Source organism: Myotis yumanensis, unplaced genomic scaffold (genome assembly GCF_028538775.1).
Source record: "Myotis yumanensis isolate MYYU_CA2020_CCGP unplaced genomic scaffold, mMyoYum1.0.hap1 SCAF_11, whole genome shotgun sequence".
NCBI classification, from domain to species: Eukaryota; Metazoa; Chordata; class Mammalia; order Chiroptera; family Vespertilionidae; genus Myotis; species Myotis yumanensis.
In genome coordinates, this window is record NW_027223762.1 from 55,666,035 (window position 1) to 55,682,499 (window position 16,465).

General features: G+C 54.7%; 1 protein-coding gene across 1 annotated transcript; it reads left to right on the top strand.

Annotated features, from left to right (window-relative positions):
• The first annotated feature begins 6,276 nt into the window (after positions 1-6,276).
• Positions 6,277-16,255, top strand: LOC139019509 (glycerol-3-phosphate acyltransferase 2, mitochondrial-like). Its single transcript, XM_070428517.1, has 21 exons — positions 6,277-6,345; positions 6,476-6,589; positions 7,233-7,306; positions 7,718-7,822; positions 8,021-8,149; positions 10,646-10,745; positions 11,186-11,319; positions 11,610-11,709; positions 11,817-12,026; positions 12,325-12,444; positions 12,610-12,692; positions 13,000-13,118; positions 13,809-13,879; positions 13,962-14,220; positions 14,300-14,448; positions 14,577-14,654; positions 15,014-15,151; positions 15,230-15,350; positions 15,441-15,506; positions 15,728-15,783; positions 16,084-16,255. Exons 1-21 carry the CDS (start codon positions 6,283-6,285, stop codon positions 16,198-16,200), a joined length of 2,406 nt encoding a protein of 801 aa, XP_070284618.1. The 5' UTR covers positions 6,277-6,282; the 3' UTR covers positions 16,201-16,255.
• Positions 16,256-16,465: the final 210 nt, after the last annotated feature.

The following is a 16,465-nucleotide window of genomic DNA, read 5'->3' on the forward strand; positions in this document are numbered from 1 at the left end:
CAAGGGAGATAATTATATAAGGGCATGGGCACTGGGGCTCATCTTAGAATTCTGCCTATCACATAGGTGTAATGTGATATCTTATTGTTGTTTTTTAAATTGTGGTAAAATATACATAACATAAAACTTACCATCTTAACCACTTTTAAGTTCAGTGATAGTAAGTACATTCACACTGCTGTGCAGCCACAACCACCATCCATCTCTAGAACTTCTTCATCTTGCAAAAGTGAAGCTCTGTACCCATTAAACACTAACTTCCCATTTCTCCCTCCTTTCATCCCTGGTGACCACCATTCTACTTTTTAATTTTATTTTATGAATTGGATTATTTTATGTCTCATAGTATTTGTGTTTCTGTGACTGGTTTATTTCATTTAGCACAATGTCCTCAAGGCTCATCTATCTTATAGCGTGTGTCAAAATGTCTTTCCTTTTTAAGGCTGAATAATATTTCATTGTATGTATCTACCACATTTTGTATACCATTCATCAGTAAGTGGACACTTGGATTTCATCCATTTTTTGGCTGTTGTGAATAGTGCTGCTATGAACATCGGAATACAAGTATATCTTTGAGATCCTGCTTTCAATTCTTTGGGGGTATATACCCAAAAGAGGAATTCCTGAGCCAGGTGATAATTCTATTCTTAGATTTTTGAGGAACTGATATATAGTTTTTCTAGTGGCTGCACCATTTTACATTCCCAACAGTGCACAAGGGTTCCAATTTCTCCAATCCTCAACCAACACATTATTTTCTGTTGTTGTTGTTTTTACAGTAGCCATCCTAATAGGTGTGAGTTGGTACCTCACTGTGGTTTTTTTCATTTCCTTACTTAGTAGTGATGTTGAGCACCTTTTCATGTGCTTATTGGCCATTTGTATGTCTTCTTTGGAGAAAGTCTGTTCAAGTCTGTTATAATCTGCATTTCTCTACTAATGATTTTGCCCATCTTCTCATGTATTTCTTCCAAAAATTGCCTGCTCATAATCTTTGTCCATTTATTTTTCTTGTTAATTTGTAGGAGTTCCTTGTATATTGAGGCTTTACTAATCTTGTAAATTTTAGACTATGCATATATTTTCCTTCATTTTGTGATGTGTCATTTGGAACAAATAGTTTTAATGTTGACATAATAAAGCGGCCCCCCCCCCCCCAAAGCCATTTTTTTTTTTTTTTCATGATGAATTGTGCTTTGATAGTTTGTCTAAGAAATCTTTTTCTCCCTCTAGGTCTCAAAGATGATCCCCTCCATGTTATTTTCTACCAATGTTATAATTTAACCATTCAGACTGACTTTTTTTTTCTATTATTAATCCTCGCCTGAGGATATTTTTTTCCATTGAGTTTTAGAGAGAGTGGGAGGGAGGGAACGGGAGAAAGAGAAACATCGAGGTGAGACACATTGGTTGTCTCCTTCATGTGCCTGGACCTGAGCCAGGATCATTCCCAGGTACGTGTGCTTGACCGGGAATTAAACCCACTCACAACCCTTTGGCCCGTAGGCTGACGCTCTACCACTGAGCCACACCAGCCAGGGCCACCTTGACTTTTTTTTTTTTTAATATATTTTATTGATATTTTTACAGAGAAGAAGGGAGAGGGATAGAGAGCTAGAAACATCGATGAGAGAGAAACATTGATCAGCTGCCTCCTGCACGCCCCCCAGTGAGGATGTGCCCGCAACCAAGGTACATGCCCTTGACCGGAATCAAACCCAGGACCCTTGAGTCCGCAGGCCAACGCTCTACCCACTGAGCCAAACCGGTTCGGCCACCTTGACTTTTTAATCCACCTTCTCAGCACCCATCTTGTATGGGATTACATTGTGGCTTTTTTCTATAAAGCCAGTTTCCCCAGTAAGAACAACTCTTTCCCCACTGATTTGTGATGTATTTTTTTATTGTACCTAAACTCCCCTATAGCCAGAATCCATCTCTGAACTCTCCATACTGACCCAGTGGGTTGTCCATTCTTCCACTAACACCATACTGGGGGTTTTAAAACAATGTCATTGTATGTCTGAATCTCTGGGTGGGAGGGGGGAGTTTCCTGTAGGCCTTTCTCCCTCCTTACACATTTCAAAGTAAGTTCATGTAGCTGGAACTTTTATTAGGATTACAGTAAAGTTATAAATTTAGGGAGAATTGACATCATATATTAGGCCACCTCTCCTTGATAGCAGATCCAGGTCTGAAAGGTGATGCTTCTTTTGAAATGTCTAATTGCAGCAAACAAAAATTACTCACATTTCTTCCAAAGAAGTAACATAACAGAGGCAGAACTCTACTAGATGACAGCCGGGTCTCTGCCATCCCAATCTGTCCAACTGTCATGTCTGAAGCATCTGTCTTCAGATAACTTCTCAGCATCAAATCTCCCTACTGACCACTGCAAAACCCCATCGCCTCTATACATGGAGTTCCTAGAGCAAAGAGGTATTGGGTAAATTCAAGTCTGTACTCTTAGGAGGCAACTTATGACTTCAAAATAAAGGTGTTTTTGTTTTGGAGCCTCAGAATCCCGGGGTTTAGTTGTGGGCAGTGTATTCTGATACAAAGAAAGACAAGAGGAGGGAAAAACGGATACTGCAAGTGCTAAAAGGACATTGCAAACGTGGGTGGATATGGATATACAGCCTGGGTAGATAGACACAAAGTGGAACAAAAAAAGGGAAATATGGCTACACCCTGGAGAGGAAGGGTGGAGGCAGTCACATCAGGGTGGTGTGTTAGAGAAGAGGGAGGAATGAGAACCGCCTTGGACTCTCAGGCCCAGCCAGGCTCCGCTGTGGCTTTGTTCATGGGATTCTCTGGCATCTAAAGTGCGCTCATTACATAGGTGCTGGGTGGGAACAGATCAGTCATCCCCTTTCCTAGTCCGCATGGCTTGCTGGTCCCCTGCGGGTGCTGGGAACGGCGGGAAGATGCAAGCGCTCGTTCACCCGAGCTTCAGGCTGAGGTAGGAGTCAGTATTAATCAAATAACCACTGGAATAAAGACACCCTGGTCATAGGACCAGCTGCAACCCGGGCAGCTCGTGACTGCAGCTTGTCCCTGACTATGATCTGGAGTTCTAATCAACAAAGGAAATGACACCGGCTAGGCTTGATTTGTTTTCACGATCCAAAACTTGTTTCTGGTGATCTGTCTTTTCTAAGTGCCCCCAACTCGGAATTTTGCTAGAACCTAAACTCCAGCTTGGCGGCGTGTGTACCTGGAAACTCTTTCATTAGAACCTGGCTGTTCTTGCCCACCCTGGGGAGCCGGGGACCTTGCGGGTGTCTCCGGGGCCCAGCGTAGGGAGCCGGGGGCCCCGCGGGTGTCTCCGGGGCCCAGCGTGGGGAGCCGGGGGCCTCGCGGATGTCTCTGGGGCCCAGCGTGGGGAGCCGGGGGCCTCGCGGATGTCTCCGGGGCCCAGCGTGCGGAGCCGGGGGCCCCGCGGGTGTCTCCGGGGCCCAGCGTGGGGAGCCGGGGGCCCCGCGGGTGTCTCCGGGGCCCAGCGTGGGGAGCCGGGGGCCCCGCGGGTGTCTCCGGGGCCCAGCGTGGGGAGCCGGGGGCCTCGCGGATGTCACCGGGGCCCAGCACACAGGCAGGCGCTCAGCAACACGCCAGGGGCCCACAGTCAGCCCCGCCCATCCCGCCCTGGGCGCGGGTCACGTGGCCAAGCAGCACGCTGAGGGGGCGGGGCGTCGGGCCCAGCGCGCCTTCCCATTGGCTCTCAGAGCTGCCTCTCAGAAGGCGCGCAGAGCCTACAGTCCACGACCTCGGCCTCCTGTGAGGCTGCGGCTTTGGCGGGAGTTGGTCGCCGGTGTGAGGTAAGACCCTTGGAGTGGCTGCTGGGCCTGGTCGGACCGGGCCTGGGATCGTCCAGGGCCCTGTCCGCTTCAGGAGCCACCTGGGCGCCCTTGGGGGCGGGGGAGGGGCAGGGGGAGGAGCGGAGGCCCTGAGGGCCTGCTGAGCCGTGAGTCCTTCCCGCCGCCATGGTGTGAGGGCCACACTGGCGACACCGCTGCGCTGGGCCTGGCCTATGGTCACCCTAGACAGGTGTGTGTGTGTGTGTGTGTGTGTGTGTGTGTGTGTGCGCGCGCGCCGCTCGCGCCCTCTCCTCAGCCTCAGGCCGACCAGGGAGCACGCGCCGTGCGCCTGGCGAGGGTCAGGTTCTGAGGGCCAGGGGTGGGCCTAAGGGTGAAGAGGTCCGTTCAGGCCGCGCTTCTTGGTAGGGAGCAGAGCGGGATGTCACCCTCTGATGGAAGGCTTCAAACTTAGGTGTGGTGGCCGGTCCTGCTGCCGCCGGCCGGAGGCCTGTGCGCTGCCTGCCACAGAGGCCAGGCCAGGGCTCAGGGCTGTTTTCTTCACCGCAGCAGCTGGAAACCATGCATTTTAACCTAACAAGCTCCAGTTTCATCATCATGTTTCAGAATATTGTGTGGCGGCAAGGAGGTGTGTGGCCTGCATTTGGCCCTCAGGATGGCAGCTTGCCGCCTGGGGAGGGGTGTCCAGGTAGGAGCTGCAGACGGACACAGACCCCCATTGGGGGGCTCAGGTGCCAGGTGGATTGTGTGTGCCAAGTAGGTGCCGCAGTTGGCAAGTGGGGGTTACCCGGGCCCTGACTTTTCTTCTTTCTGGCCCCTTTAGGGTGAGCACGGATCTAGTGGGTTTAGATTCTGAGTGAGGTGGCCTGGGGCCGGGGGAAGGCACCCTCCTTGCAACGGAAGCAGAGTTCCCCAGATTGCAGTCCTGGCTTGGGAGCTCCCTGTGCCAAGTGTCTGTGCATGGGGCTGTGAGGACATTTTCAAAGTAGGAAGTGCATTTGGGATGAGTCTGCCCGAGCTCCTGCACTGCAGGAATCGTGACCCTGGTACCACTTGGCTTCCTGGTTTTAAATAGCGCTAATTGGGAGGGGCAGGGGGAGACCCAGAGGAAATTACGGCCAGTCATTGCGCACTTCCTGGGTCCCTCGCTCTGCAGGGCAGACTGCTAGGCAGAGATGAGGCCGCTGCCGCCCTGGCCACAGGACACTTGCAGACCATGAGAGGAAGTGAAACCTCAGCTCTGGAGGAGGTGCCTAGCCCAGCAAGGAGGAGAGGAAAACCCTAGAGCAGGGGTGGGGAACCTTCTTCTGCCAAGGGCCACTTGGATATGTGTAACATCATTCGTGGGCCATACAAAATTATCAGCTTAAAAATTAGCCCGCTGTAGTTGGTCAGACATTTCATTAACTCACCCCTAATGCCTTGGCAAGGCCAGACCACACGATTTCACCGGCCGGACATTCCCCACCCCTGTCCTACAGGGCGATCCAGAAGCATGGTGGACTTAGAGCCATGGACAGAATTTGGTGGGAAGGGAGAAGGCACATCTGCATGGGCATGTGCAGCGTGTGGTGGGGCAGGGATAGCATGAGTAACTGGCCCAGCCTACCCATCTGGGACACGGTAGAGGGGTTTTTAGGGCCTGATTTCGGGGCCAGGAGGGATTCCGTGCTGCTTTATGGAATAGGTATTTTTGTTAGTTCAGGGGAGTATTATGGGAAGGAGTGGCTGAGGAGCAACCCAGTGGGACCATCTACTTAGAGTGCTATATGGGAGGATGGGTTTCAGAAAAATATGTCTTGTTTCCAATAAGAAGAGCATTCCTTGGAAACAGTTCTGTGTGGTATTTCTCCGTGTTCTGACTCCCCAGCTATCCCCACCTAGTACCTGGCCCACATTCCGGTGATGGTTGAGTAGGTGAAGTGCCATCTTCTGGTGTGGAGGAGAAGAGCAGCTGAGCAGGACCCGGTGGTCTTGCCGCCATGGTCCTGTTCCTCTTTGGCCGTCTCATAACTCCTTCCTGCCAACCCAGCCTTGTTCTTTCCCTCTGCACAGAAGGGTCTGACTCTCCAGTGCAGCCCTCATCTGTGCTGGGATATGGCAGGGTGGGTGCTGATGGTAAGACAACTGGCCTCCGTTATGTTAACCCTCAGGTTGCCCCTGATCTGGACACTGAGACCTTTTGAGGACAGCTGGCTCCGTGGTGGGTCCAATGGAGTAAAGGGCATGGCTTTGGTCTAAGTCAGCTTCCAGCCCAGTTTCTCACCACTGCTGGCCTGGGTGTTGTCTCTCTATCCAGGGATGGGAATTTGGTGGTCACATCAGGACTTCCAGGTTGTGGCTCAGACTCCAGTACCCGCTCTGTCATTCCATCTCTCCCCAGGTCAGTTTGCTGTGGTGAGAGGAAGAGAGGCATAAGTGGCTGGTTCTCAGATCTTACAGCCCCCCCCCCCCCAAACCCCCCATGGACACCATGTTGGGAACCAAACTCCGAGCTCAGCAGAGCAGTAGCCAGAATGGCCGGGAGGTATGGCCCCTTCCATTCCCAGAACACCTTCTGCCCTCCCCCTCCCCTCCTGTACACCTCACTCTTAGAGCCTCCCTCCTTCTGCCAAGGGCTTTGAGTCTTTTCACCCCTCCCTGTGGCCACTTTCCAGACTAGCCCGTGGACCTCAGGCTTGGGGATGAAGCTGGAGGCTGTCACCCCATTCCTCGGGAAATATCGCCCCTTTGTGGGTCGCTGCTGCCAGACCTGCACCCCCAAGAGCTGGGTGAGTAGTGTAGGGCTGGGCCCCAGCCTGGAGAGCTGGAGGTAGCTTGGTTGTGGTTCCAGGTTCGGCCCTCCCTGCCCATGCCTTTGTTCTTGTCTTAGAAGGGAATGGAAGCACTGATACTGGTTGTGTGATTGGCCTGGGGCTGGCTCGCAGTCCTGGGAGAGTTGGGTGGGCAAGTGCCAAGGCACCTGAGAGGATAGGGTGTGGTCAGAGAGCTAGGATCTGACCATGCCTGCACAGTCCTGTTGTTCAGTTTGGGGGACCTGCCCACTTAGAGTCACCCAGCACCCAGCACAGGCTTGAAGTCCTCGTGTGCTGGTGCTTATGGAACCCACAGTTCTGGTGGAGATCCAGGCTACATGAATGTTCTCTGTGGTAGATGAGAGACCTTCTCAGAGGCTTGAATATGCCACTCTGCAGCGGGGCGGTGCTGTAGAGAACGCAGCCCTTCCGCTTTGACCGCAGAACCCTTTTCCTGAGTGAGCGTCAGGATCTTTTGGGAAATGCTGTACTACAGTCCTGTTTCCTGGTAGACACGATAGTCCATCAGGCAGAGACTGCAGAAGGCGGAGCAGGGGCTTTCCTTTGCCGGTTTGCGAAGGCCCCCCAAAGACATGCCATCCCTGCCCCTCTTGGGCAGGAGTCCCTCTTCCACAGAAGCATAATGGATCTGGGCTTCTGCAATGTGATCCTGGTAAAGGAGGAGAACACCAGGTAGGCAAAGCCAGGGGTGGGCAGGGCCCTGAGGTGTGGGACTGCTAGGCCCCTGCTTGTGGTGTCATCTTCTTCATCCAATGGGAAAGAAGGGCCCCTACCCTTTGCTCCATACCCACAGGCGGGAAAGGCAGGGAACTGCGGAAACACCTGTGGTTCCTTCTGTTAGTATTTATGGACTGCCCACTATGTGTCAGGCCCTGAACCTGTACCCCACTCAGTGGGGAGTGGGTGGGAATGGGGCACAGATGGGCAGGTGCTTCCTCATCCTGCTCTGTGATAAGCCAAACTCAGGTGTTCCCTGGCCATGGGACTGGGTGTGATTCCTCCCTGATGGACTACCCTCTGTGGGCCCTAGTGGGAGGTAAGCTCTCTGAAAGATCTTCCCCTTGCTTCCGGGGCTGTGTTCAGGTTTCGGGGCTGGCTGGTTCGGAGGCTCTGCTATTTCTTGTGGTCCCTGGAGCAGCACATACCCCGCTGCTGGGATGCCTCACAGAAAGTCATGGAAAGCACTGGGTGAGGAGCAGGCACTGGGGTCGGGCTGCCACTCCTGGGATCCTTGAAGGGATGACACCTCTAGGCAGGGGTGGTTGGGAGGGCTGGCTTCGAGAGTGTTAGCTTTGCCTAGGTCTGAAGCTATGCCCTGGGCTGAGGAAAGTGACCTGAGGGACCTTAGCCATGCCCCAGCCTGACACCACTCCCTTCACACCATAGGGTACAGGATGTCATCTCAGGGAGGGCTCCAGGAGGAGCTGGGGAAGGCCAGCTGCCCAGCCCTGCGAAGAAGGAGGTACAGCGCATCCTGGGTCACATCCAGGCCCCGCCGCGCCCCTTCCTGCTCAGGTAACTGTGCTGAGGGACGTTCAGTCCCTAGGCTAGGCCTCTGTCCTTTTGGAGAGTGAGTGTTGACGGGGCTTGGGGAAGGACTGGACTCCCCCACTGGGGAGCCAGATGGTGTGTTTACCAGAGGGCCTGAGGAAGCCCTGATCTGGACACTGGCCTTTTGAGGACAGCTGGCTCCGTCGTGAGACCAGTTGGATATGGGATGGGCCTTGGGTCTGAGCCAGCCCCCAGCTTCCAGCCCAGTTTCTCACCACTGCTGGCCTGGGTGTTGACTGTCCTGGGTTGGGAATTTTGGGGTCATCCAGGAGCCTCTGGTTGTGGCTCAGATTCCAGTACCCACTTCCAGCTTTTCACCCCTTCCCAGGTCACGTTCCTGTTGCAAAAGGGAGACAGGCAATGGTGACTGGTCCCCCCATCTTATAAGCCCCCATACTCTCTCCCGAATTCATCCTGCTGTCATCACCTGCTCCCTCTCACATTCATTTCACAGTCTGGGCTCCTTTTAGATACAGTGTTGTTCCAGGGGGAATGAAGGGATTCACATGTCAGAGCGAACAGATACATATGGCTGCAAGAACAGGATAAGTGCTGGGACTCAGAGAACCTGGAGGGCAGTAATCGACCATAAGCCAGGCATCAAAGGGGGGAAAAGAGCCAGCCTTGGAGGAAGGGGTGCAAGGATGGGAGGAACAATCCCACTAGAGCAGCAGTTCTCAACCTGTGGGTTGCGACCCCTTTGGGGGTCGAACGACCCTTTCACAGGGGTCGCCTAAGACCATTGGAAAACACATATATAATTACATAATGTTTTTGTGATTAATCACTATGCTTTAATTATGTTCAATTTGTAACAATGAAATTGGGGGTCACCACAAATGAGGAACTGTATTAAAGGGTTGTGGCATTAGGAAGGTTGAGAACCACTGCACTAGAGGGAAGAGCATGAGCTATGGCCACAGAAAAAGGCCAGGATTGCTCATGAAGCTGTGGTAGCTGGAAGCTGGCAGTGAGCTGTTGAAGATGAAATCAGAGGTAGAAGGGACCAGATACACAGGGCCATACAGGAAGTTTGTATTTGATTTCTAAGTGCAGTGACAACTAATGGAAAGTAGGGAATGACAAGATTAATTGAGATCAAGAGTAGAGATCAGAAGACTGTCTGGGAAGCTGTTTTGTTAGTCCAGGTGAGACATGGTGATGGCTTGGATAGGAGATGATAGTAAAGGTTGGAGAAATGGACTGAGAGACCAATCTGAAACTAACAGGACTCACTGATGGATTGGAGGTCAGGGTGGGACAGTGAGGGAAAGGGGAGAACTCATGGGAGAGCCATTTTCTGGTCAAGCACCTGTTGGTGTGGATGGAGGGTGAGGTTTGGGAGGAGTGAGTTTGGCTCACAAAGGATGTTTTGGATACATAGAGTTTCAGACACCTGGCATGCTGGTGGAGGCATTTGTTTATGTGAGTCTGGAGCTCAGAAGAGGGCTGAGACCAGGGATGAACATTCGCAAAGCTTGAGCACACGGGTGATGGTTAAAGTTAAGCCAGGGGATGAGTGAGTTATGGAGGGAAAAAGGGTGCAGGGAAGTGTGTGTCAGACTCAGCTGTCGCGACAGAACTGAGAAGTTAACTGGGAAGGATAGAGAGTAGAGGAGGTTGCTGACTGTGACCAGCCTCCACATGAAAATTCTTTTGACTTTGTTGAGACGTCCAGTCCCCTGACCTGGCCACCTTTATACTATCAGCTACTCCTGGTGCAGCTTCAATTCCAGGATTCCTCATGAGGATAGCACCCCTGTGAAGGAGTCACTGGGCACAATCACTTCTGTTTGAACCCAGGTACCTGCCTTCTCTGTACTGAGCAGCCAAACATTGAAAGAGAGGACACACTGTGTGGCTTTGCTTCCCTCTGAGTGCAGTTCTGCAAGGGGCACAGGCTCCGATCCAGACTGTCTTTCTCAGCCTGACCCGCTGTCAGTTGATGCTCCATCTTGTGCCATCAGATGAGGACATGATGCTTGTCCACCACATCTTCAGGCTAGCTGCACCTATGCTCCTGCCCTCATTTTAAGCCAGTCCCCTTCAACTGTCCCTTTTCCTGCTCATATCACAAACTCCTCCCTTTTCATTTCACCTTTCCCAGCAGTTTGCAAAGAGCTGGCCTGTCTATGCCTGGAGTGAGTCTTAGTCCTCTAATCTCCTTTGGGGTAAACTGGGGCACGGAGATGCTCTGAAGCTGATGTGAAGCAGCTGCACCCTGAGGTCTTCCTGGGGGTGTGTCAGCATCTCACAGGCATGGGCTGTGGTGTCAGGCACACCTGCCAGTCCAGTACCTCTTAGCTTTCTCTACTACTCAGCAGTTTCTGTAATCTCTCTGAGCCTCACTTTCTTCTTCTGTAAAGTGGGGACAGTATTGGAGGCCCTCTGAGATGCTGAGGGGCCCTGCGTCATGGGCAGTGCGTGCCACACCTCAGACTGGGCCTCGCTGCTCTCCAGGCTGTTCAGCTGGGTGGTTCTGCGGTTCCTGAACTGCCTCTTCCTGAACGTGCAGCTCCACAAGGGCCACATGAAGATGGTCCACAAGGCCGCCCAGACGGTAAGCCCTCCCCACAATGGTATGGGATGGGATGGAATGGGATGGGGTGGGGTGGGGTGGGGTGGGATGGGATGGGGTGGGGTGGGGTGAGGTAGGGTAGGGTGGGGTGGGATGGCAGGAGCAGAGCTAGGCCGAGCCCTTAGTCAGGACCAGCCCCACTGCCTGATGGGAAAACGCCATTGCTTTTTGATGGCCATCTCTTCTTGTCTCAAGCTCTGCTCCCAGGGGGCTTCCTCTAATATCTTTTCATCGTGGTCTTAACAATCATTACATCAGTGCGTTACCTTAAAAGTTGTCGACAGAGCTCCTCTCCTTTTGGGAAATGTGCTCCAAGGAAGAACTACCCAGCTGAACCCTTTGTCACTCTGTGGCTGGTTTCAGCTCCCTGCATCATCAGGGTGGAAGCGGGTTGACACTTCCCTCTGGCTCTCCCCAAGCAGGGCTCGCCGCTCGTCCTCCTTTCTACCCACAAGTCACTCCTGGATGGGCTCCTGCTGCCCTTTGTCCTGCTTTCCCAGGGCTTGGGCGTGGTCCGTGTGGCTTGGGACCCATGTGCCTGCTCCCCCATCCTCAGGTAAAAGCTTTGTGCCCCCAGACATGCATGGGGATGTGGGGATGTGGATGGGGGTGCTGGCAGCAGCTACCCCCAGGCCCTCTTCCTGGCCTATTTGCTCCCAGCCTTCTACCAGTTTAGCCTGTGGGCTCAGATGGTCAGCTGTGGTTTCTGGGGCCATGCCTGGCTTCAGTGTGTTTAGACAGGACCCAGGCTGTCCTGGGTGGGCTGAGGCTCTTTCTAGCCTCCTGCTTGGTCCCATCTCCTGAGCCCCTTTTCTCATCAGGCTTTGTCTGCCCTGTGCCCCACAGAGCTCTGCTGAGGAAGCTCGGGGCGCTTTTCCTGCCCCCAGAGGCCAACCTCTCCCTGGACAGCTCCGAAGGGGTTCTTGCAAGGGCTGTGGTCCAAGCGGTGAGTGCCCCCAGTGGTTTTGTTTGGGGCCCAGGCCAGGGTATCAGTGCCTGTTGCTGCTCTGGCCTTAACACCTACCTCTGCTACCACCTCCCCACCCCTTCCAGGTTGTGGAGCAGCTGCTGGTCAGTGGGCAGCCCCTGCTCATCTTCCTGGAAGAGCTCCCTGGGACCCAGGGGCCTTGGCTGTCAGCCCTGGGCCAGGCCTGGCTGGGACTGGTGGTGCAGGCGGTCCAGATGGGTGTTGTCCAAGATGCTATGCTGGTGCCGGTGGCCATCACCTATGACCTGGTTCCAGATGCATGTGATACATACCATGTGAGACCCTCCTGTCACTTGGGACTCCAAGTGGACACCAACTCCAGAGAGGAGGCACAATGTATTATGTCCTATGGCTGAGTGCCCCTCAGGGTTAGGGTCAGGGAGGTGCAAAGGAATTCTCCCCCTACAGTCATCATCCTGTGGCGCCTGCCCAGCTGATACAGAAATCCTCTATTTCATCCTCAAAGACCCCACTAGGGAGGGATTTCTCGTTTCATGGATGCGAACATGAGCTTGGAGAGGTCATGGTCATGTACCAGGTGAGCCAGCTCCCTTAGCCCCTTCCTTCCTGCAGGCCACAGCCCCACGGGGGCTGTGGACAGGAGCTCTGGCTGTCCTACGAAGCCTGCGAGGCTGGTGCTGTGGCCCCCAGGTCTGTGCCCGTGTGCAGCTGGCCCAGCCTTTCTCCCTGCAGGTATGATGTCTGTTGGGCAAAATTGGGAGGATCTGTGGTCTGTCGTGGGGCTTCTGGCAGCTTGGCCCTCAGAGCCACTGCAGGGATAGTCTCGCCTACCTCTGTGGGCTGTGTGCAGGTGTCCTGCTGGTCAGGTAGGCCACCTGAGAGTCTTATTCTGGGCAGGAATACACCATCAATTCAAGAAGCTGCTGGGGCAGCAGGCAGACCATGGAGCAGCTACTGCAGCCCATTGTGCTGGGCCAAAGGTAGGGATAGCGGCAGGGAAGGGTGTGGATCTCAGGGGCCCAGCAAGCAGTCCTTCAACACATACCCATAGACATTACCAGCTCCAGCCTCCTCTCATCAGATATTCTGGGTCATCTAGAACAGAGCCCGACACCCCTCCTTACCTCTAATCTCAGTGTGGGAAATGGCAGGGGCCGGAAAGGGCTGGGGAGCCATCTCTGCCCTGGGGCTGGGCTGGGGAAACACCCTTTTTTGAGAAAGCTCTGGGCTTCCCCAAGATTGTCTTTAGGTTGGCTCCCCTCATCCTGTGATCTGTCTCTATCCCAGTACTGTCGTCCCAGACACTGAGAAGGAGCAGGAGTGGACCCCAATAACCGGGCCCCTTCTGGCCCTCAAGGAAGAAGACCAGCTCCTGGTCAGGAGGCTGAGCCGTCACATCCTGAATGGTGAGGGGAACTAGGTCTGGGCATTTGGGGAGGGTCCTGAGCTGTTCCTTCTCTCTGGGTTAGCAGGTTTTAGGGGCCCTCCAAGTGGGTTTCTGTACCTGACCCTCCCTCATGTGTGGCCTACCTGGGATATGTGAGGAGTGAGGCAACCAGGGAGAACATGAGGGAGCCCCTAGTGAGTGCACACAGATAGCTGCCTGAGCTGCAGAGTATGGGTTGTGCAGAGGGCCGGTGCCTGGATCCAAGGTCAACCTGGCCCTGTCTCAAGTTCACCGCTTCACCTCTCTGATCTGCACTGTAAAAGGGTGACTGACTGGAACAATGCACGTGAGGGACTTAACACAGTGCCTGGCACAGAGGGACTCTTAACAAATGGTCATTACTACTGTCTTCTTAGGTGCCCCTCTGTGGCAGTGACTGTGGGTTGGTGGGTAGGCCTATAAGGCAGGGAAGGTCCCTGGGCTCCGTGCCTGTCTCTGTAGACATTTGGTAAATGCCAGTTCTCCACTGGGAAGGTGGTCCCCAAGCACCCGGCAGGGAGGGTGGCCACAACTCCTTGGGGTAGAGTTGTAGGGGAGGCAGGCTGCTGCCAAGGAGGCAGGGGAGCACTGTTCTTAGCCCAAACATTGGGTGATGGAACCGGCTGCTGGACCTAGGCCCCTGACCAGCATCCCCCAATCCCGGCTACAGCCAGCGTGGCAAGCTCTGCAGTGATGAGCACAGCCATTATGGCGACGCTGCTGCTATTTAAGCACCAGAAGGTAGGCAGTGTGACGGGGGAAGATGGGGGGTGGCTGGGGAAGGGATGTGACCCTGCTGCTCAGCCCTGGTGCTGCCCACCAGGGTGTGTACCTGTCGCAGCTCCTGGGGGAGTTCTCCTGGCTGACAGAGGAAACGCTGCTGCGTGGCTTTGACGTGGGCTTCTCCGGCCAGCTGCGGTGCCTGGTGCGGCACACTCTGAGCCTGCTGCGGGCACACGTGGCTCTACTGCGCATCCACCAGGGGGACTTGCTGGTGGTCACTCGGCCCGGCCCAGGCCTCATGCACTTGGCACGTCTGAGCGCCCAGCTGCTGCCTGCCTTCCTGAGCGAGGCCCTGGGTGGTGAGTCCTGAGGGCTCAGGGATGGGTGGGGTGTCAGATTAGGGGATGGCTTCCTCCTCATGCCTGGCCCCCTCTCTAGCCTGTGCAGTTCGGGCACTGCTGGCAAGCAAGGTGCCACCAGAGGGGCCCTGGGAGCTGCAGGGCATCGAGCTGCTGAGCCAGAACGAGCTGTACCGCCAGGTCCTGCTGCTGTTGCATTTGCTGCCACAGGACATGCTGCTGCTGCAGGTCAGGCCTCCCACCGACCCACTTGGGCCTGGCACCCCTTCAGTTATAGGAGGGGCTGTGCCTGCCCCTCCTCTGCCCTTAAGCCCTGCCTGGCTCTCCTGAAGCTACGTGGACGCCTTTCTCCCCAGCCTTGCCAGTCTTCCTACTGCTACTGTCAGGAGGTGCTGGACCGTCTCATCCAGTGTGGGCTTCTGGTTGCTGAGGAGGTAGGCAGGGCCGCTGAAGACAGAGCCCTGCCTCTGCCATTCTGTGCCTTGGGACTTGGTGGGCCCATGTAGCTATCATGACAGGGCTGCACAATTGTACCGCTGAGGGTCTCTGCACTCCTCCTGCCCCCACATTTCTTATCCACAGGGCTGTGGACCTTGAGGGTGGGCGCCTATTTCCTCTCACCCTGCAGATTGGCTCAGCAGGTCTTGTGTGGCCCCAAGAGGCCTCTTGAGGTCCCTAGGTCTGCTTTTACTGGTTTTCCTCCATGTGCCTGGTCTGCCATGTACCTGATCTGGGGGCTCAGGGCTGAATCTTGGCCAGCCTGACAGAGACCAATGGCTCCTCCGGCTCCCAGACCCCAGGCTCCCGGCAGGCTTGTGACACAGGGCGACAGCGTTTGAGGGCCAAGCTGCTGTGGAAACAGAGTGGGGACTTTACTGATAGTGACAGTGACAGCGACGACTTCGAGGAGGCTGAGGGCCGGTACTTCAGGGTGCGTTGGGAGAAGCCACTGGGGAAGGAGGCAGGGGAGACAGTGGGAGATGCCCTGACCTGGTCTGTCCCCCTCCAGCTCAGTCAGCAGTCTCGGTGCCCCGACTTCTTCCTCTTCCTGTGCCGCCTGCTTAACCCGCTGCTCAAGGCCTTCGCACAGGCTGCCACCTTTCTCCACGAGGGCCAGCTGCCTGACACGGGTGAGGCCTGAACTCTCCTGGCCATCCTTAGGGAGGGGCTGAGAGCTTAGGCTGTGCCTGTGCCAGGCCTGAGTCTCCTCTGCCCCACAGAGTCGGGCTATGTGGAGCAGCTGTTCCAGTTCTTGCAGGCCACTGCCCAGGAGGACGGGTTCTTTGGTGAGTCCCAAGGCGCCAGGTGGCACCCAGGAGGCAGGGGCTTGCTGGTGGTTGCTGCCCTCTACTGGGCAGTGACAGCCCCACTCCAAGGAGGGCTAGAGTAGAAAGGCCTTTAGGTGCAATCTGAGCCCTGCCCTGGGTGGTTCCTTCTTTTGACAAAAGAGAAGCCTATGCCAGTAGCTCTCTGTACCCACTAGAGCTCAACTTCTTTCTTTTACCAGAGTGTGCGGATCCAAGTCTCGCCATCAAAGCTGTCTGGACCTTCAGAGACTTGGGGGTGAGCGGAGCCATTCTCACCCTCCTCCTATGCCCCCTGCCTCCATCTTGATAGAGCTGCTCAGGGAAGCCCATCTATGCCCACCCTGGGACTTCCCCAGTGTCTCCCAAGAACAGGTGTGACAGGAGTTGGAGATGGGATCGTTTCCCTGTCCTTGGTCTCCCAAACCACCACTTTATTCTACTCCCAGGTGGGGTACTGGGGACGGTGTAAGTGTTCAAACCCTATGGCCTAAGGGGCCAGAGGTCTCACTGCAGGTTTCCCCATGGTGAGTGCTCACAGTCCTTTTCCATGGCACAGGTGCTGCAGCAGAGGCCCAGCCCTGCAGGCCCCATGCTCCACCTGTCCCCTACATTTGCCAGCCAGGACAATCAGGAGAAGCTGGAACAGTTCATCCAGCAATTCATTTGTGGCTAGAACTGTGGGTTAAGCCTGTGCTGAGACTTCTCAGCTCCAGAACACACCAAGCCCTGCAGCCAGAGGCTGCCCATAAAATCATTGAGGTTTGATTGTCTCACTGCCTCTTGCTTTCTCCATCCTTGGGTGTGATAAACGAGAGGCCTGGACTGGACAAGTCCTCTTTCCAAGCCCAGCAGTGTGATTTGAGGTACATAGTGTTTGCTCTCCTTCCCCACCCTGTGGCAATGTCCTATCTTGATCCCTGAAACAAACCATAAAAGAC